Source organism: Pristis pectinata, chromosome X (genome assembly GCF_009764475.1).
Source record: "Pristis pectinata isolate sPriPec2 chromosome X, sPriPec2.1.pri, whole genome shotgun sequence".
Lineage (NCBI taxonomy): Eukaryota > Metazoa > Chordata > Chondrichthyes > Rhinopristiformes > Pristidae > Pristis > Pristis pectinata.
Genome location: NC_067450.1, coordinates 1,825,050 through 1,842,392, shown reverse-complemented (window position 1 = coordinate 1,842,392; position 17,343 = coordinate 1,825,050). Strand labels below are relative to the sequence as shown.

Genomic DNA, 17,343 nt, shown 5'->3' with positions numbered 1-17,343 from the left:
CTGTGAAGAACCTTTTTTTTTAAGAGACACTCAAGTTTCTTCATTTGGTGATTTGGAAATCGGGAACAGAATGCCACCAAAGGGGATTCTGTTGTAATCTGTGTACTGCTCTGTACAGGACATTATCCCGCTACGTGTTGCAAGACACTGTGTAATCGAATGCTTTCTTCTTGTAGTTTTCCATTTGTAACGCTGCCCCATCGCTGTTGGTGCTTGTGTGTACCCTGTCCACGGGGCAGTATGTGTCACCTAGAGCTCTGATGATTAGTGGGACACACACTCGTTATTACGAGGTCTTGGAACATCCTTTCGACCTCAGTATTCCCCGTTTATCCACCACCCATCTTTTTACTGCCCCTTTGTCTCTCTCTCACTCTCCCTCCTGGTCTCATTAAACCTCACGAGCCCTAATGTTTCTTTCTATCATGATATGTAAGAAATTCATCGGTGGAACTTCGGAAAATTTACCTGCCTCTAACCTAAAGCAGTGAAATATTAATATGAAACTATCAAAGCTCTGCAAGCTCACTGCATTAAACAGTGGCGTTGCCTGTGTATTGGTATTGGTTTATTATTGTCACTTGTACCGAGGTACAGTGAAAAACTTATCTTACAAACCGATCGTACAGGTCAATTCATTACACAGTGCAGTTACATTGAGTAGTTTAACTCTTCCCAATCCTCTTACTGGCGAGAGATGGAGAAATGATCAACAGCTTTCAAACCTTTGAAAGAGGGAAACTTTATTAAAGTCCGAATTAGAGACCAAATCTGGATGAAACGGAGAACTGGAACCCTAACTATGATTAAGATAGAATAACATATGTTTCAATGTATTTATAAAATCGACCGGTCTTAAATAACATAAACGAGATAAACCAGAGTGCAGTGGGAAGAGGAGGTATTGAGGTACCCAATCTTATGCTCCGGGAGTTCCGTAAGATGCCTCGGATCATCTCTGACAAATAAGATTGTTTAATGGTTCTAAGATCATTTTTTTTATTTTGGCCTGGAAATCTTTCCTCTTTCCCCCTGAAACAAAACAAAAACATTTTTGAATGTTGTTTTGCAATTTGACAATCTCTAAAATCAACAGACATGCAGCTATTTCCCAGTTTCTTTTCTCTGTGATCTTATCCCCAAGATTCATTAGCCTCCCGCTACCATTAACCATCATTCCCACTCCTCGCTGGGATGCCTGAAGTGTCCTTTGAAATATCTGGCGCGCTGTAACGAACAACACAGAACTCGCTTGTCGCCCCTGATTGGCTCGGCCGCTTATTAATATTCATAGTGGGAAAGATTCGTCCGCAGCTTAGCTCCTGATTGGTCAGTCCATTGAGCCGTTCTCCCCCGCCGCCAGCTTTGGTTGACAGCCGGGACTCTATCAATATAAACCCGGCAGGATGAAGGTGAGGATGATTACATTGTTTTAACAGGTTATTTGCAATGTCTTTACTTCTAAAGCTGGCTAACCGCTTACCTGTGTGCTGCAGGTATGTTGCAGGGACGCTGGTGAAACCAGTCTTGGCCAAAAAACACAAGAGCCTGAGAACTGTGGCTGACATGCCGGGTCCTAGCGCTGTGCGCTTTGCGTACGATCTCTTCTTCAATAAAGGGATGACCAGGTTACATGAGCTGCAGGTAAGAACAATGTGTGCTAAGATAATCAAAAATACATCCAGACTAGATGGTAGTACCATGAATATTGGATACTGCCGGACCTGTTAAGTATTTTCAGCATGTTCTGTTTTTATTTCCGAATTCCAGCATTTTGCTTCTAGTGTTTTGCTTTTGGGCGAATATTGGAATTTCGATGGTGCACAGGATGAAAATTCCGACATGCCTCTCTAAAACTTGGAGGCAGAGACTTGAGTCCATCAAAGGCAGTAATCTTAGTTTTTAATACATTTTATGCTGCATTTTGAAAACTGTTTATGTCTCTGCCTAGTTTAAAATATAACATATTTTAAGAAAATTTGAATATAGACCATTATACTTAACTATGATTAACTTTTTTAAAAAAAAGTTCCCAGATGACTGAACTTAAAGGACTGTACCTGTATAATTACACAGCTTCCTCCCAGGATATCAGAGTCTTGACTGAGTTAGCAGTTCATAGTGCTATATACTAACTGAACTTGGAATCATGCAGCACAGCACAGGAGGAGGCTATCCAGCCCATTGCGCCTGAGCCAGCTCTGTGCAAGAGCTGTCCATTGGCCCCACTTTCTCCCACAACCTGGCACGTTGCCCCTTCAGATTTCCCCCTTCTGAAAGCTCCTCTTCAATTTGCTTCCACTGCTATTTCAGGCACTGCGTCCCACGTCACCACTCTGGTTTTAAAAATAAAAATTCTCCTCCTTTCCCCATCCTGGTTCTTTCACTGATTACCTTGTATCTAAGCCCTTTGGTCATAAACCCTGCTGCCACTGGGAATTCTCTCTACTATTTACCTGAGCAAAACCTGTTATAATTTTGAAATTATGCCAGTGATTGTGTGAAGTAACATAGTAAAATGGTGTACCTTTGTGAAAGCCCTTTGTCCTCCTGAGTCTGACTGTACTGACTTACTGCCCGGGTGTGATTTCATTGCCTTCCTCTGATTCTTCAAGTGCAGATAACATGGGGCTCAGTGATGCTGATCCTATCCAGGTGCTCCAGCTTACTAACAGAATGCCAGTTGATGCCTTTACATTCGAAAAGGCTTTTCTGAATGCAAGAGTAAAATTGTTGCAAACAACGTACATATAACATCAATGCAGAGAGATGAAGCAAACAGCAGTCTGTCCTTTATAGCTACTGTGCTGTTAGACTGCTTGTATAATATTGTGATATTACTGATGTATGACATCCAATCACAACCACGTTAATGTATGTGGAAGCTTGCAAATGGCTTGTTACTCTGTAACTGTTAGTTACAGACATTCTTTCAAATTCTTTTGCAGAGTTTGGGCATCACTAGTAAAGCCAGAATTTAAGAGCATAAAAAATAGGAGCAGGCCATTTGGCCCCTTGTGTCTGCTCCCCTGTTCGATGAGATCATGGGTCATCTTCCCTGCATCGACTCTCTAAAGCCCCATAACAATTTTACATGTTTCAATAAGATCACTTATCCTTTTTAACTCCACAGAGTGTAGTAGGCCCAGTCTGCGTAATCTCTCCTCAGATGACAAACACTCCATCCCAGGAATTAATCAAGTGAACCTTTGCTGCAGTCCCTCTGTTGCAAGTTAGGTAGGGAGACCAGACATGAACACAGTAATCCAGATGAAAGTGACCTGTTGCCATTTTCCAATCTGTGGGAACCGTTCTACAATCCGTGGAATTTTGAAAGGTGACAAGCAGTGCACCCTCTTTCCCCATAGCCAAAGCCATGGGCTGCAAACCATCAGCTCCTGGGTACTTAATGGTGTTCAGTCTTCTTGATTTGTCCAAAACTACTTTTAAATTTTAACTAAATCCTGTCCCTTAATTGCTTCCTGAACTGAGTAGTTTGCTGGGCCTTTTCAGAGGGCAGTTAAGAATCAACCACATTTTTTCTGGGTCTGATGTCGCATATCAACCAGATGGCAGATTTTCTTCTCTGAGTGACATTAATGAGCCAGATGGGTATTTTTTCTTAAATTCTAGATTGATTTAGTTAATTGAATTAAATTCCATGGTGGGATTTGAACTTGCGTCTTTGGATGTCTCCAGGTCTCTGGACTGTCAGTAACAGAACTTCGGTGCTCCTGCACCCACTGATCTGACGTGAGTCTTAGAGTCCTCAAATTGGTTGCTTTTACAGGATGGATAATTCAAATTCCTTGCATGCAGTAAGGGGGTGATTTGAAGTGAATAGTGTAGGTACACATGAGGAGGAAGGGAATAGAGGGTCACGCTGATAGATTTAGATGAAGGCAGGTGAAACATAAATGCTGGCATGGACTTATGGGGCGAATGGTGCGTATCCTATGTAGTCCTATGCTATTTTCGAGGCAGTGTTGTTCCTGAACGAATGTTGGACAAGGATAAATTCTTCAAATCCCTGCATCAAAAAGTGCCCAGAAAGATGTAATATGGCTCCATTCTGTATCTGAATGGGAACATGCCTGTTGGAAAATGTGCCCCTTGGTATTCAGAAGGGGAGGCCCCTCAGCTCATTAATCCTCTAACTTTTCTGTCAGGGACTCCCTACAAAACCATTGACCCCTTTTTAAGCACCTCTAAGTTCTCTCCCCTATAATCTGAGTAAAACAAAAATATTCACAAGCAGTATTGGTTTATTGTTGCCACTTGTACTGAGGTACGGTGAAAAACTTGTCCTGCATACCGATTGTACAGGTCAATTCATCACACAGTGCAGTTACATTGAGTTAGTACAGAGTGCATTAATGTAGTACAGGTAAAAACAATAACAGTACAGAGTAAAGTGTCACAGCTACAGAGAAAGTGCAGTGCAATAAGGTGCAAGGTCACAACAAGGTAGATCGTGAGGTCATAGTCCATCTCATCATACAAGGGAACCGTTCAATAGTCTTATCAGTGGGGTAGAAGCTGTCCTTGAGCCTGGTGGTTAATTCTGGGAAGGTCACCACCCATCCCCAGTGAAATGGTGGTGGTGAGCAGGCCTCTTGACCTGCTGAAGATGCTCCCAAAGACATTGTTGGGTCAGAAGTTCTTGCTCTGGGAAGGACCACAGTCTAGGGTTCTGCTGCCACTGGACATTGAGGGGCTGGGCCTGTGTAACAGCCTTGCACTTCACTGATGCAATGTTTAAGGAGGAAACGTGAGTGGTGTTGACCTGTTGCAAGAGAATGTACTGAATTGGTGCAGGAGAGGTTCACCAGGATGCTGCCTGGATCAGAGGGCATGAGCTATAAGGAGAGGTTGGACAAACTTGGGTTGTTTTCTCTGGAGCAGTGGAGGCTGAGGGGAGACCTGATAGAAGTTTATAAGATTATGAGAGGCACAGATAGGGTAGACAGCTGGAATCGATTTCCCAGGGTTGATATGTCTAATACTAGAGGACGTGCATTTAAGGTGAGAGGGGGTAGGTTCAAAGGAGATTTGCGGGGCAGGTTTTTTTTTATTTTGTTTTACACAGAGCGGTGGGTGCCTGGAATGTGCTGCCAGGGGTGGTGGTGGAGGCAGATACAATAGAGGGGTTTAAAAGGCTCTTAGGGAGGCACATGAATATGCAGAGAATGGAGGGATGTGGACACTATGTAGGCAGAAGGGATTAGTTTGGTTAGGAATTTAATTACTAGTTTAATTAGTTCAGCACAACATCGTGGGCCAAAGGGCCTGTTCCTGTGCTATACTGTTTTGTGTTCAAAGAGCTGGTTTCAATGAATGTAGATGGCCTGACTATTCACTGTATATATTATGATTAAAGTATCTTTTTGGGGGGGGGGGGGGGATTTCTTCAGCTATTAACTTTGCCCCTCAATGGATATATATAATTATGTCAATCAATGCCCAGCCAGCCACTGACTCTGAGACACATCAGCCCCGGTCTGTGGGTTGGGGGCTGATTCAAATGAAATAGACTCTGCTATGTTGTCTAAGTTGGTTTGCTTTGGATACCCTTTTGAAATGACTCCTCCCTCTGACTCGGGCTGAACTGGGAACTGAAGGGTTAAACGGTCACCATGCCAACATCTTCAGTCACTTTACCTTCTCGTTTAACAGCTCGAGGGCAAGGCAAAGTATGGACCAGTGTGGAAGGCCCGTTTTGGTCCTATCCTCACCGTACACATTGCAGATCCGGTGTTAATTGAACAAGTCTTGCGGCAGGAGGGCCAGCACCCAGTCCGATCGGATTTGTCATCTTGGAAAGATTACAGGCAACACAGAGGACATGCGTACGGGCTCCTCACTGCGTGAGTAGACCACCGTGGGGGCGTGTCTGCGTGGAGTGGCTGCCGATGGTGGAGCGGAAGGCTCTTGCTGAGGGGAGGAGTTGAACCCCAGGCCTGACCGCCTGTCCTGTTGCTTTAGGTCAACTGGAAGAGGGGCAGGTGGTGGAGAGCGCTCCCGATATTCCGGCAAATGCTCCGCAGCAAAAACCGAAAATGCTGCAAACACTCAGCAGGTCGGGCAGCATCTGTGGAGGGAGAAGCAGAGTTAATGTTTTGGATTGATGATGTTCACTGTTTCGCTGAGGGCTTCCAGTTTTGTTTCAAACTTCCAGCATTGTTTCAAACTTCCAGCATCTGCTGTTTCTATTTAAATTTTCCAATGTTCTGTCATGCACCTCCCCCACCCCACCCCAAGTGAGATCTTCCTGTGCACAATGTAGCTGCTGCTTCAGTCTGTGGAAGTCGGTATGCAAAGTGTCTGGTCAGGACCTGACAAGGTGCTCCACGAATGCAGACCCCATAGGTAAGGTTGCACAGATCATTGTTCATGCTGATTGGGGTAAGATCACATGGAGGGGTGTTGTGCCTTCCCCAAAAGGGTCACACAGGACAAAAATCAATGCTAGGGACCAGAGTCGGTGGTCACCATGGTAGCTGCACACTTTCCCTTGCATTCCTGGGACAGTGAGTGAGCTTTGAGTGCAGCTTCCCACTGTAAATCCAGCATAAGGACTAGTCTTTCAGATGAGATGTTAAATTGAGACCCTGTCAGCCCGCTCAGATGGGCACAGTACATCCCAGAGCTGCTATTACAAAAAGCAAGGAAGTTCACCTGGGGCCAATATTCCTCCTTGACCACAGTGGCACTGGTGCTTCACAGCTCCAGTGACCCGGGTTCGATCCCAGCCTCTAGTACTGTCTGTGCAAGGAGTTTGCATGTTCTCTGTGGGTTTCCCCAGGTAATCCCGTTTCCTCCCACATTCCAAAGACATATGGGTTGGTAGATTGATTGGCTGCTGTAGTGTGGTAGAATCTAGGAGGAGCTGATGGCAATACAGGGAGAATAGGTTACAGGAATAATTAGTGTAGAAATTACTCTGTGAACCAGCTTAGAATTAGCTTCATTTTATGTTGCCAGGAAATATGGTAAATGGCCAAAATCACTGCAGCAGATTAGCTGGTCATTGCTGTTTGTGGGAGCTTGCTGTGCACAAAATTGGCCCCCCACGTTTCCCGCCATACTACACCTCTGTAAGTTGCTTTGGGAGCTCTTGAAGTGGTGGAAGGCACCAAAGAAATGCAAGTCTCTGTGTTGGACATTGGGATGGGAGGAGGCTGCTCAGCTCGAACCTGTTCCACCAGTCGGTGAGATCGTGGCTGCTCAAACCTTCAGTTAACATTGGTAAGTGTGTGGGAAGGAGTCCCCATTCCAAACACCACACCCAAATCCCTGGCTCGAATTTTCAGACCCTACCCCTTGGCCCCAGACAGCAGAAGCAGTATCCAGCCCCTTAAAATCTTGCTGTTGTGAAACAGGTTCGAGGTCTCAGAGGCAAGGACTCTGAACACAGTCTTAGAGATAAATAATTTATTTACAAAAGACAAACGCAGGGAAAGGGTAATGGGAACAACACGCACACCGTTTATAGCGAGCATGGGAAAATTGCAACAGGGGTAGAATACACACACACACAATGAACTAGGCACAGGCAATCAAGGAAAAACAAATACGATACCTGCCACCCCTTGACTCAGTGCAGGCACAGCTCTGTGCTACCAGGGATACTAACTAGAACGCTCCCAACCCTATTAACAGTGCGCACTGCACCAACGATTTCTCCAGCACTGTTTCACAGTGCTTGGCCTGGAGCAAAGCAGGGTCATTCCTCAGAGACAAAAGAGAGTGAACCAAGCACATGTGGCACTCTTTATAGAGCTGGAGGGCTGGTGGGTCCAGCCCAGGTAATTTAAAAAGGCCAATGGTCTGGTGCCAATTGATCACAAAGGCCAATCGTCAGGTGTGCACTGATGGGTGGGGCGGGGCCAAACCTTGATTGGCAGTGGTGTGTCTTCCAACCAGGTGGGGGTAGTGCTGTCACGTGACAGCCACGACCCTCCACAATACACCTGCAAACTTCAACCATTTCACCTTCCAAATTCCAGGAACAGTAGCCTGGTTTGTGGAACCTCACCTTGTAATTTAACCCTTGGAGTCCAGTCATCCATCTGGGAAATCCAGGCTGCTCTTCCTCCAAGGCCTGACCATGTTGTGTGTGTCTGCAAATACACAGTGTTCTCCTTGAAGGGAATTAGCTGGGTGTTTCCAAAGGAAGAATGTAACAGCGAGCGTGAAGTCCCGGGAGAATTCAGTAGCTGTACGGTGTTGTCTGTTCGGTCAGTCAATTGGCCTCCTAACCCTGTGGAAGATGGTGCCAGTGACTGTACACCTGTAGCCAGCCATGGGTGGTTCTCCCAGCTGTGCTCAGAGCCTCTCTTTCTTGCAGGGAGGGGGAGGAGTGGCAGGAGCTGCGCAGCACGCTCAGCAAGCACATGCTGAAGCCGAAGGAAGTGGCGGCGTACAGCGGTGTCCTCAACAAGGTTATCACCGATCTGATCCTTCGCCTCCGCCAGCACAGGGCGGACAGCGGCTGCCTCCTGGTGAAGGACCTGGCGGGAGAGTTCTACAAGTTTGGCTTAGAAGGTGAGGGATAAAGAATAAACTGGCACCTTCCACCCCCACTCTCGCCCAGCCCCGCCATCAACTTCCTCCCAGTCTCTGGCGAAGGGTCTTGGACCTGAAAGGTTAATTCCGTGTCCCTCTCCACAGATGCTGCCTGATTTATTATTTTGTATTTTATTCTGTATTTCCAGCCTCTGCAGCGTTTCTTTTCTTTCCTCTCCCCCTCTCCCTCCTCTACCCCCACCCCCTGCACCCCCCTCTCCACCCCCTCCAACCTGTCTCGCCTGCAGGAGATGGTATCTTAATCCAAGCAGGCACATGCTGCCACCCATACTACAGCAGAGAGTTCAAATCCCCACCACGGCAGTTAAACTGGCGAGGCTGTCGATGAGGTCCTTCTCCCAGTGGCCAGGCGCAGCCCAAAATGCTCCCGTGGGCTATCCCGCCCCTCCCCCCCCCGAGGTGATGGGCAGGGCCGTATTGATGACCCACCGCACCCTCGTCAGCTACGCTTCAAGGTTAGTGCCCTCTGGCCTCACGCCCTCCTCTGAACCCCTCCCTCACCCATCAGCACTAAAGCAGCTGGCCAGGTCCCCCGTCATACCGCGGTTTGTGGGATCTTGCTGTGCACACTGGCTGCCATTGGTTCTTGGTGGTGAGTGCATGGGTTGTAAAGCCCTTTGGGACATCCCAAGCCTGCGAGGGGTGCTGACGAAGTGGGGCGAGGTATCTTTGGCCTAATGTCAGCTCTGTACCCGAGGAGACTGAGTGCCAACAGGGCAGCTTGCTTAGACCACACTCCCGAAACTGGAGCAAAATGAAAGGGCCTCTGACGGTTTAGGTTAAATCCAGAAAGAACAGAACACTGCGCTGAACCGCACCAAATTATATAGCGCGTTTCCTGAGGTGGTTTTTTATTCACTGCCCACCCTCCTAGGTATCTCTGCAGTGCTCTTTGACACCCGGATTGGTTGTCTCAAGACTGATGTCCCCAAAGAGACGGAAGATTTTATCCAGTCAATTAACACCATGTTCCAAATGACACTCCTCACCATGGCGATGCCCAAGTTCCTGCACAAAATCTACCCGGAACCCTGGCGGAGATTTGTCGCCTGCTGGGATTACATGTTCGCTTTTGGTGAGGGGTCTGCTTTGCCGAAACTTTTGAGGCTGAGGGAGTGGGTCGGGAATGTTGTCTCTGCGGGGTTCTGCTTCATACGTGGCAGAGACCATGATGTCAATTCTGAGGCAACCAGAGCAGTGTTTGAAGATAATGAATCTTGAAAGAGTTCGGCATGGGTTGAGAGGCAGAACACAAGAAAATAGGAGCAGGAGTAGGCCATCCGGCCCCACCCCCCCTCCCCCAAGCCTGCCCTGCCTTTAAATATGATCATGGCTGATCTGTCCCAGACCTCATCTCTTCTTCTCTACCAGTTTCCCACAGCCCTCAATCCACCGATCTTTCAAAAAATTATCTCCCTCCACTTTAATTCCCGCCAGTGATCCAGCTTCCACCACCCTTGGGGGCAAAGAATTCCAGAGATTCGCCACCCTCTGTGAGAAGTTCCTGCACGCCTCAGTTTTAAATGACCGTCCCTAGTCTTGTAACTATGTCCCCTCATTCAAGACTCTCCCAATAGTGGAAACATCTCAACATCTACCCTGTTCATGCCCTCCTTGTGATCTATATGTTTCAATAAGATCACCCCTGGTTCTTCTAAACTCCAAAGAAATGGTGTCAGGCAGATGATGAGCCAGATCTGGCTGCCCAATATCCAGTGAAAACCTGTCTATGCCTTGCTTTATGCACCTTGAAAGCTGTGGTTACCGTCCCCATTGGCAGCCTGACGTGGCCCCACAGTTCAGGGCCCCTACAACCTTTACTGCCTGAGTGGAGGCAGGGACTCTCATAACATTTAAGTATGCAGACAAGCACTTGAATCCTCAAGATAGAGAAGGCTATGGCTACCTGTCTGAGCAGTGTCCTGGTGCTGAGAGGTGACGAGTGCCCCGGCGTGGTGTGGTGGTAAATGCCTTGACGTCAAGGTTCCTGGTGCTGGTGTTCCTTCAGATGAGACTCATTGGGATCTTTTACTATTGAAGTCCAAGCTTTGAATTCATACAACCCCCATTACTGAGACCAGGCAGAGAGTTATTCAACGCAAGAACAGGCCCTTCAGCCCACCATCACCATCCATTTTATCTACACTAATCCCATTTTGCAGCTCTTGGTCTGTAGCCTTCTCTGTCTTGGGGGTTCAAGTGCTCGTCTGGATAGTTAAATGTTATGAGAGTCCCTGCCTCCACCACAGGCAATGCCTTCCAGATTCTAACTCCCCTCCGGGGGAAAAAAACTTCTCTTTTAATCCCCGCTAAACCTCCTATTCTTTACCTTATACACATGTCCTCTTGTTTAGGGGGGGGGAAGGATTCTTTTACTATCTACCCTTATCTGTCACCCTTGTAATCTTGTATACACTCAAAATTGTGGCTGCGCTCCCATGGGACCAGGACACTGAGGGACTCTGAATCCAGAGACCCAAGTTCAAATCCCACCATGGTAGTTTAACTTCAGTTAATCACCTGGAATTAAAAAAAAACGGAACCAGTCATTAGAAATCCAGTCGTTTTGTGGTCGTGATTACTAGAAGAACCCACCTGGTTCCCTGATGTTCATCAGGGGAGGAAATCTGCTGCCTTTCACCACGTGACTCCAGACCTACCAACGGAGTCGACTCTGAAATGGCCGGTTAGGGATGCGCAATAAATGCTGGCCTTGCCAGCAAAGTCCAGATCTTGAAAAATGGATAATTTTTTTTTTAAAAAAAGCAGAGACTCCTCTAGTTTGCTGCGTGAAGTGGCAATCGGGAAAGCATCGCGATTGGCTATTTCTCCTTGAAACTTATAGTGCTTTCACTGTGCAGCCAAAGGACACATCGACAGAAGGATGGTTGAAATTCAACAGAAGTTAGCAAGGAGCCAACCAGTTGAGGGAAAGTACCTGACCTACTTCCTGTCATCCCAGAATCTCCCAATGAGAACCATTTATGGAAACGTCACCGAGTTGTTGCTGGCTGGTGTGGACACTGTAAGCACGTGTCATTGTTTGCTTTCGTGAGCTGCAGGCTCTGTCATCTGCTAGGTGGGGGGTGGTTGGCTTAAAGCAGTTGCAGACAGGGCAAGACCTGTGAGTCACATCCACACGAGCCGGAACCACCACCCAGGGTATCAAAGTAAGACTTGTATTACCACTGCAACTTTCATGTCCATCTCAGGACGTCCCAAAGTGCTTCACAGCCAATTGAGAACTTTAGAAGTGTTGTCACTCTTGCAGCCAATTTATGCACAGCAAGATTCCACAATATGATAGCAATCAGGTAGTTTGTTTTAGAAGGGATGTTTGAGGGATTAAAAACTGACTACAATTCCCCTTCTTTTCAAAATATTGGGATCTTTTACATCCACCTTTGTTTAAAATTTTATCCAAAAGATGGAATCTCCTCCAGCAGTTCAGCACTGCCCCTCTGACAGTGCACTGCCCCCTTGACACTGTTCCCCTTGACACCGACCCCCTCTGACAGTGCACTGACCTCTCGACACCCTCTGACAGTGCACTGCCCACTCGACACTGACCCCTCTGACAGTGCAATACACCGCTCCCTTACCTCTTCTTCTTTCCGCAGTGTGGCACTCCCTCTGACGTTGCAACTTGCCTCTCTTGGACAGTGCACTGCTCTCAGTGCGGCACTCCCTCAGCACTGCACTGGAGCTTCACCCCAGATTGCGATTAAGGAGTCTACAGTGGGACTTCAACCCTCAGCCTCCAGACGGGGGTGAGAGTGCTGCCCATCGACTCTCAGCCTGGATCACAGAAGACCACGATTTAAATTCTGTCCCTGAACTTTACCAAGTGGTCTGTTTCCAGCTGGGAACACTGCTCACTGTCCACAGAGTCAAGGGATAATTCAAGGCCTTTCTCACCCTCCATTATCTCCTTGCAGCATTAGAACGAAGCCACTTTGGCCCATTGAATTTATGCCGCCTCACGCAGCAATCTGATTCCCCTATTAATTTTCCCTGTAATCTTTTCTTCCTTTTCATTCCCATCAACTCCCCCCAGCTTCTACCACTCACCTATACGCTAGAGACAATTTACAGCAGTCAATTGACCCACCAACCCCACGCCTTTTTGGGATGTGGGAGGAAACTGAAGCACCCAGGGGAAGCCCACACGGTCACAGGGAGAGCGTGCAGTGCTCACACACACAGCGCTGGAGGTCGGGATCGAGCCGGGCTCACTGTCCGCTGCGCCAGTGTGCCACCCCAGCTGAAAACCGAACAGGAGTGACTGAAAATTAACCTGGGAGCTCAGTGTTACTCCCAGCTGGCTGACCTTATCTTTAGTGCTGGATCTGACTTGATCTCTCCCATCTGGGCAGATCTCCAGCACAATGTCGTGGACCCTTTATGAGTTGGCCCGGCACCCAGACGTTCAGACAGCCCTGCACCGGGAAATAAGAGAGACGGTTGGCAACAAGACCATCCCCTCGGCTGCTGACGTGGCAAAGATGCCCCTTCTGAGAGCTGTTGTGAAGGAAGTGCTGAGGTGAGGGGGAAGAGTGGCCGTTGCTATCTTGCAAGTGTGGGTGGCCTCTCGACACAGTCGATTTCCCTGTCCGTCTCCCTCCGCCCCCACCATCTCCTCGTCCCTCACCTTTCAGGCATTCCCTCCTCTGATCTCCCCATGCTCCCAGAGCAGTTCTGAGATCAGAGGAGACGTGAACTAGTGACACAGTGTTGGGGATTTGTTGTAAGCCCACCCAACCCCTCCTTCCCCCACCCCCCCCCCCCAATCTCTTGTGTGGGGAGTCGTTCCTGACTGCTGATGTGTTGCTGACAGCTGAAACACACGTGTAATGTACCATTTTTGCTCTTTCTCAGGCTTTATCCTGTAATACCAGGTAATGCTCGTGTGATTCCAGATAAAGATATCCAAATTGGAGAATACATCATTCCCCAAAAAGTAAGTGCAGAGATTCTTAAGAAACGTTAGTTTAAAAACACTACAGTGGCTTTGGAGTGCTTTACTGCATTACAAGCACTATTTAATGCAGGGGGTGACAGGCTAGAAAGCTCACAGAAGCACCATGTGCAGACGTGAGGAGCAGCCTTTCTCGAACCTTCCCCAATCGCAGCCAGTTGTAACGGGCCTGGTGACTGCCCTTGCATGGGCAACAACTAGTGTTCAGTTGACTGGCACCCTGCTTTCAACGATGGCAGCTCTCCAACCCCACAGAGGGTCACCCTTCCGCAGCAGAACCTTAACTACCTAACCAAGGGAACAGAATCGCTTGCATGTCCCTGCTGTGCCCGTGTAAGTGGTTTCCCCGTGTGTCCAGCCCCTGCCACAATCCTCCATTCTGTCACTGGTGCCAGGCTTTTAAGAATGGCTGCTGTATTTTCAGACAAATGAGCTCCAACCTGACTGTAAGTTACACATACTTAAGGGCAGGGGTCTCTCACAGGGGAAGCAGTGTATGAGGGCGGATGTTGGTGGACAGTGGAGGGATGTACCTCTTTAATAGAATACAAGGGGCTGTTCTGGTTTACTGTTTAGTTTACCTGCACAGTTTCTGCTTCTGACAATCTGGTGTTTTCTTAAAAGAAATTATTTGGTTCAACTAGCTGGAAGTAGTTTACCTCAGGAATTTATTTATAGCCAATTGCTGATTGCTTTATTATTGTCACTTGTACTGAGGTGAAAAACTTTTTTTTGCATGCCATCATTTCACCACATCAGTACATTGAGGTAGTGCAAGGGGAAACGATAACAGAATGCAGAATAAAGTGTCACAGTTACAGAGAAAGTGCAGTGCAGGCAGACAATATGGTGCAAGGTCATAATGAGGTAGTGTGACACAATAAAAAGGAAATGGTTGAGCATCAAGTGATTTGCTGTAGTACTCACCCTCACAGATGAACACACAAACGCACTCTTGCACAGACTCCGTGTGAGTGCTCTCCTTGCACTGCCCTGCACGTGCGCTCTCTCCCTCTTGGAAAGATTCATACTGTCATAGATCCGCACTCTCTGTTTCTCACGCGCACACACTCTCTCATGTGCACGACACGGAAAATGGCCATTTGTTCCCTCTGCTGTGTGCTGGTGCCTGTGTTCCACAGAAACCTCCTTCCATCCCTCCACACTTTGATTCCCTGCTCCGTTGAAGGTTTATCCAGTTTCGCCTTGCACCCACCTCTGATGTTTGTGTCGACCACTCCCTCAGAGCAAGTCTCACTTTCCCACTCTCCAGGGAAAGAAATTCCTCATGAATTCCCCACCAGATTTATTTATGACCTTTTTACATTGATGGCTCCTTGTGTGGTCTGCCCCACATTTGGCAACATCTTTGCATCCACCCTATGAGACCTCTTCATAGGTTTAAATGTAGTTTTTACCATATCAAATCTTCTATTATGTTTGCAGAAAAATATATAAAATAGTGAATGAGAGAAGTGATTCGCACTGAACAGCAACCTTTGCTCCAGATTCCAGCATCTGCAGTCTCTTGTGTCTCCATTGGGCTATCTGTTGCTTGGCCACTCTTAAGTTTTCTCTGAGCATCCAAGGTTTGGTTGGTTAACCTTGAAGTTATGACCAGTGGGTGTGAGGTCGGACTCTCTGACTCAGATTGTTGTTCTGACGAAGCTCTGCTGATTCTAAATGGTCTCTGTCCTTCCGTCCAGACCCTGATTACGCTGTGTCACTACGCAACCTCGCGAGACAAAGAGGTCTTCCCCAACCCCGACTGCTTCCAGCCGACACGGTGGTTTCACAAGGACGACAGTTTTCATCCTTATGCCTCTATCCCTTTTGGCTTCGGGAAGCGAAGCTGTATTGGAAGAAGGATCGCAGAGTTGGAGGTCTACCTGGCTCTGGCGAGGGTAAGTCAGAGGATTTGAACTCTGGTGAATTCAGGCTCTGCTAATCATGATAGATGGTAGAGGAAGAAGTTCGTGTGATGGTTAAGGAGCAGGAGGTGCGAGTTCTAACCCCACTTTGGAAACTAGGAATTTAAATTCAGTTCATAAAATAAAACTACAAAGCTGGAATAAAAAGTTCGATTCAGTACCAGTGACCATGAATCAAGCAGACTGTTTATATTTTGAAAGGAAAAATCAAGAGATTTGACATCCTCAGCTTGTCTGGCTTTTAGGTGACTCCAGACCTGTTACACAGGGACAGGAGGAGGCTGTTCAGCCCCTCAGCAGCCTGTTATACCATTCAGTCAGACTACTGCTGATCTCTGCCTCTGCACCATTTTCCTTCCTTAATTAAACAAAGAAAACCTATCCATCTCAGTCGTTACAGCACTTTAGGGAGGGAAAATTCCAGATTTTCCCCACCCTCTGTGTGAGGAAAACTTCTTGACATTCCCTGGCAGGTTCCAACTCCAATTTTAAGCTGGTGGGTTTTGTTCTGGACTCTTTCTCCATCCAGGGGAAACATGCTCTCTCTCCTATTGAATGCTCTCTCACTGTAAGTGTTTGACAAGGTCGACTATCGATCTTAGGGGGAAACAGCTGGTCCTTGCAGTTTAACCCTTCAAATGCCAGACTCGCTATGATGAATGCAAGGTCCTCTCGGCAGTGCAGACTCGTCCTTGGTGAACTAGCACCCAGCGTGACATGCCGTTTCCTTTTCAGATCCTGACCCACTTTGAGGTGAGACAGGAGATCGAGGGCAACATCATAAAACCAATGACCAGAACTCTGCTGGTGCCAGAGCAGGAGATCAATCTTCAGTTTATTGACAGATGACCGGATGTACAGCGAACTGCTTCAGTGCCACAGTGAGAGAGCCCAAACCCTTCGATAACAGACCCCTCTGAAGCTCTACAGCGGTGGCTTTAGTTGGTCCAGAACAGCAATTTGCTGGCTTGGACAACATCTTTCTCTCTCCCACCTGCCCTTGAACCTTTGTTGTGGAAGAACCTTGGGGAAGCTTTGACTGGCCCACTCACAGCCAACTTTATTTGTAACACTGTAGGAGTCACTGCTGCTTGTTGAAGTTTCCATCCTAAACCAAGGAACGTGACAGGTGGTTGCCCAGTCTATTTCCTGGTTAGGTCAACATTGTCTTCAATTCCATAGAGTCACAGAGACGTATAGCATGGAAACAGGCTCTTTGGCCCACCACGTACACACTGACCAGTGGACACCCAGCCATTATTAATTCCATCTTCCAGCTCTTGGCCCCAAGCCTTCTACGCCTTAGTGATTCAAGTGCTCATCTAGACACATCTTAAACACTGTCAGCTTTAACTCTGGCTGACAAGGATTTCTGAGGGACAGTACCAAGGACTGTCTGGAAGTCTTTAAAGCATCCACAGACATTCCCCTGTCTATTCAGTCACCTCTTCAAAAGAAAAATAACTTTTGTCAGCTTTGTCAAATCTAACAATGTGGTGTTCAGTAAGTCACTCCACAAATAATTGGGGACTCCAGTAATTTCCCAAATAGCGGATTGGTCTACAATTGTCTGGTTTCTCTCTCTCGTCTTCCTGAAACAACAGAGTGACATGCACAATTTTCCAAACTGAAGGAATGGTTCCCAAATCAAGCTTTGGAAAATCATAGGTCATTTGCAAAGTCCCTACTGACCAGATGTTTGCAAGGGGAATTTCAATTGCAATTGGGTGCATTAATCAATTTGTTGTAAATGGGTTAATTAAAGTAATGAAGGCATTTTTGTCTTCAAAACCCCCCTCAACTGCAATGTCACTCCAGGAACCAGAATTCAAATGGCAGAAGTGG

The 17,343-nt window shown here is 47.3% G+C and overlaps 1 protein-coding gene across 2 annotated transcripts; it reads left to right on the top strand.

Moving 5' to 3' along the window:
- The first annotated feature begins 510 nt into the window (after positions 1-510).
- Positions 511-16,373, top strand: LOC127567061 (25-hydroxyvitamin D-1 alpha hydroxylase, mitochondrial). Of its 2 annotated transcripts, none has more exons than XM_052009733.1 (9): positions 511-1,644; positions 5,677-5,867; positions 8,351-8,547; positions 9,464-9,664; positions 11,451-11,614; positions 12,966-13,132; positions 13,468-13,549; positions 15,274-15,471; positions 16,234-16,373. In XM_052009733.1, exons 1-9 carry the CDS (start codon positions 1,450-1,452, stop codon positions 16,345-16,347), a joined length of 1,509 nt encoding a protein of 502 aa, XP_051865693.1. In that variant the 5' UTR covers positions 511-1,449; the 3' UTR covers positions 16,348-16,373. The 2 variants fall into 2 exon arrangements, with proteins under 2 accessions (XP_051865693.1, XP_051865694.1); XM_052009734.1 differs by lacking the exon at positions 511-1,644 and adding an exon at positions 5,986-6,369 and having other exon boundaries at positions 5,745-5,867.
- The last annotated feature ends 970 nt before the right edge of the window (positions 16,374-17,343 follow it).

Bases quoted from the DNA above. Each gene is read 5' to 3' on its own strand.
- LOC127567061 (XM_052009733.1), top strand. From the start codon at position 1,450: ATGTCTTTACTTCTAAAGCTGGCTAACCGCTTACCTGTGTGCTGCAGG. The intron at 1,645-5,676 runs GTAAGAACAATG...CTCGTTTAACAG, and splicing joins CCAGGTTACATGAGCTGCAG to CTCGAGGGCAAGGCAAAGTA. The intron at 5,868-8,350 runs GTGAGTAGACCA...TCTTTCTTGCAG, and splicing joins GCGTACGGGCTCCTCACTGC to GGAGGGGGAGGAGTGGCAGG.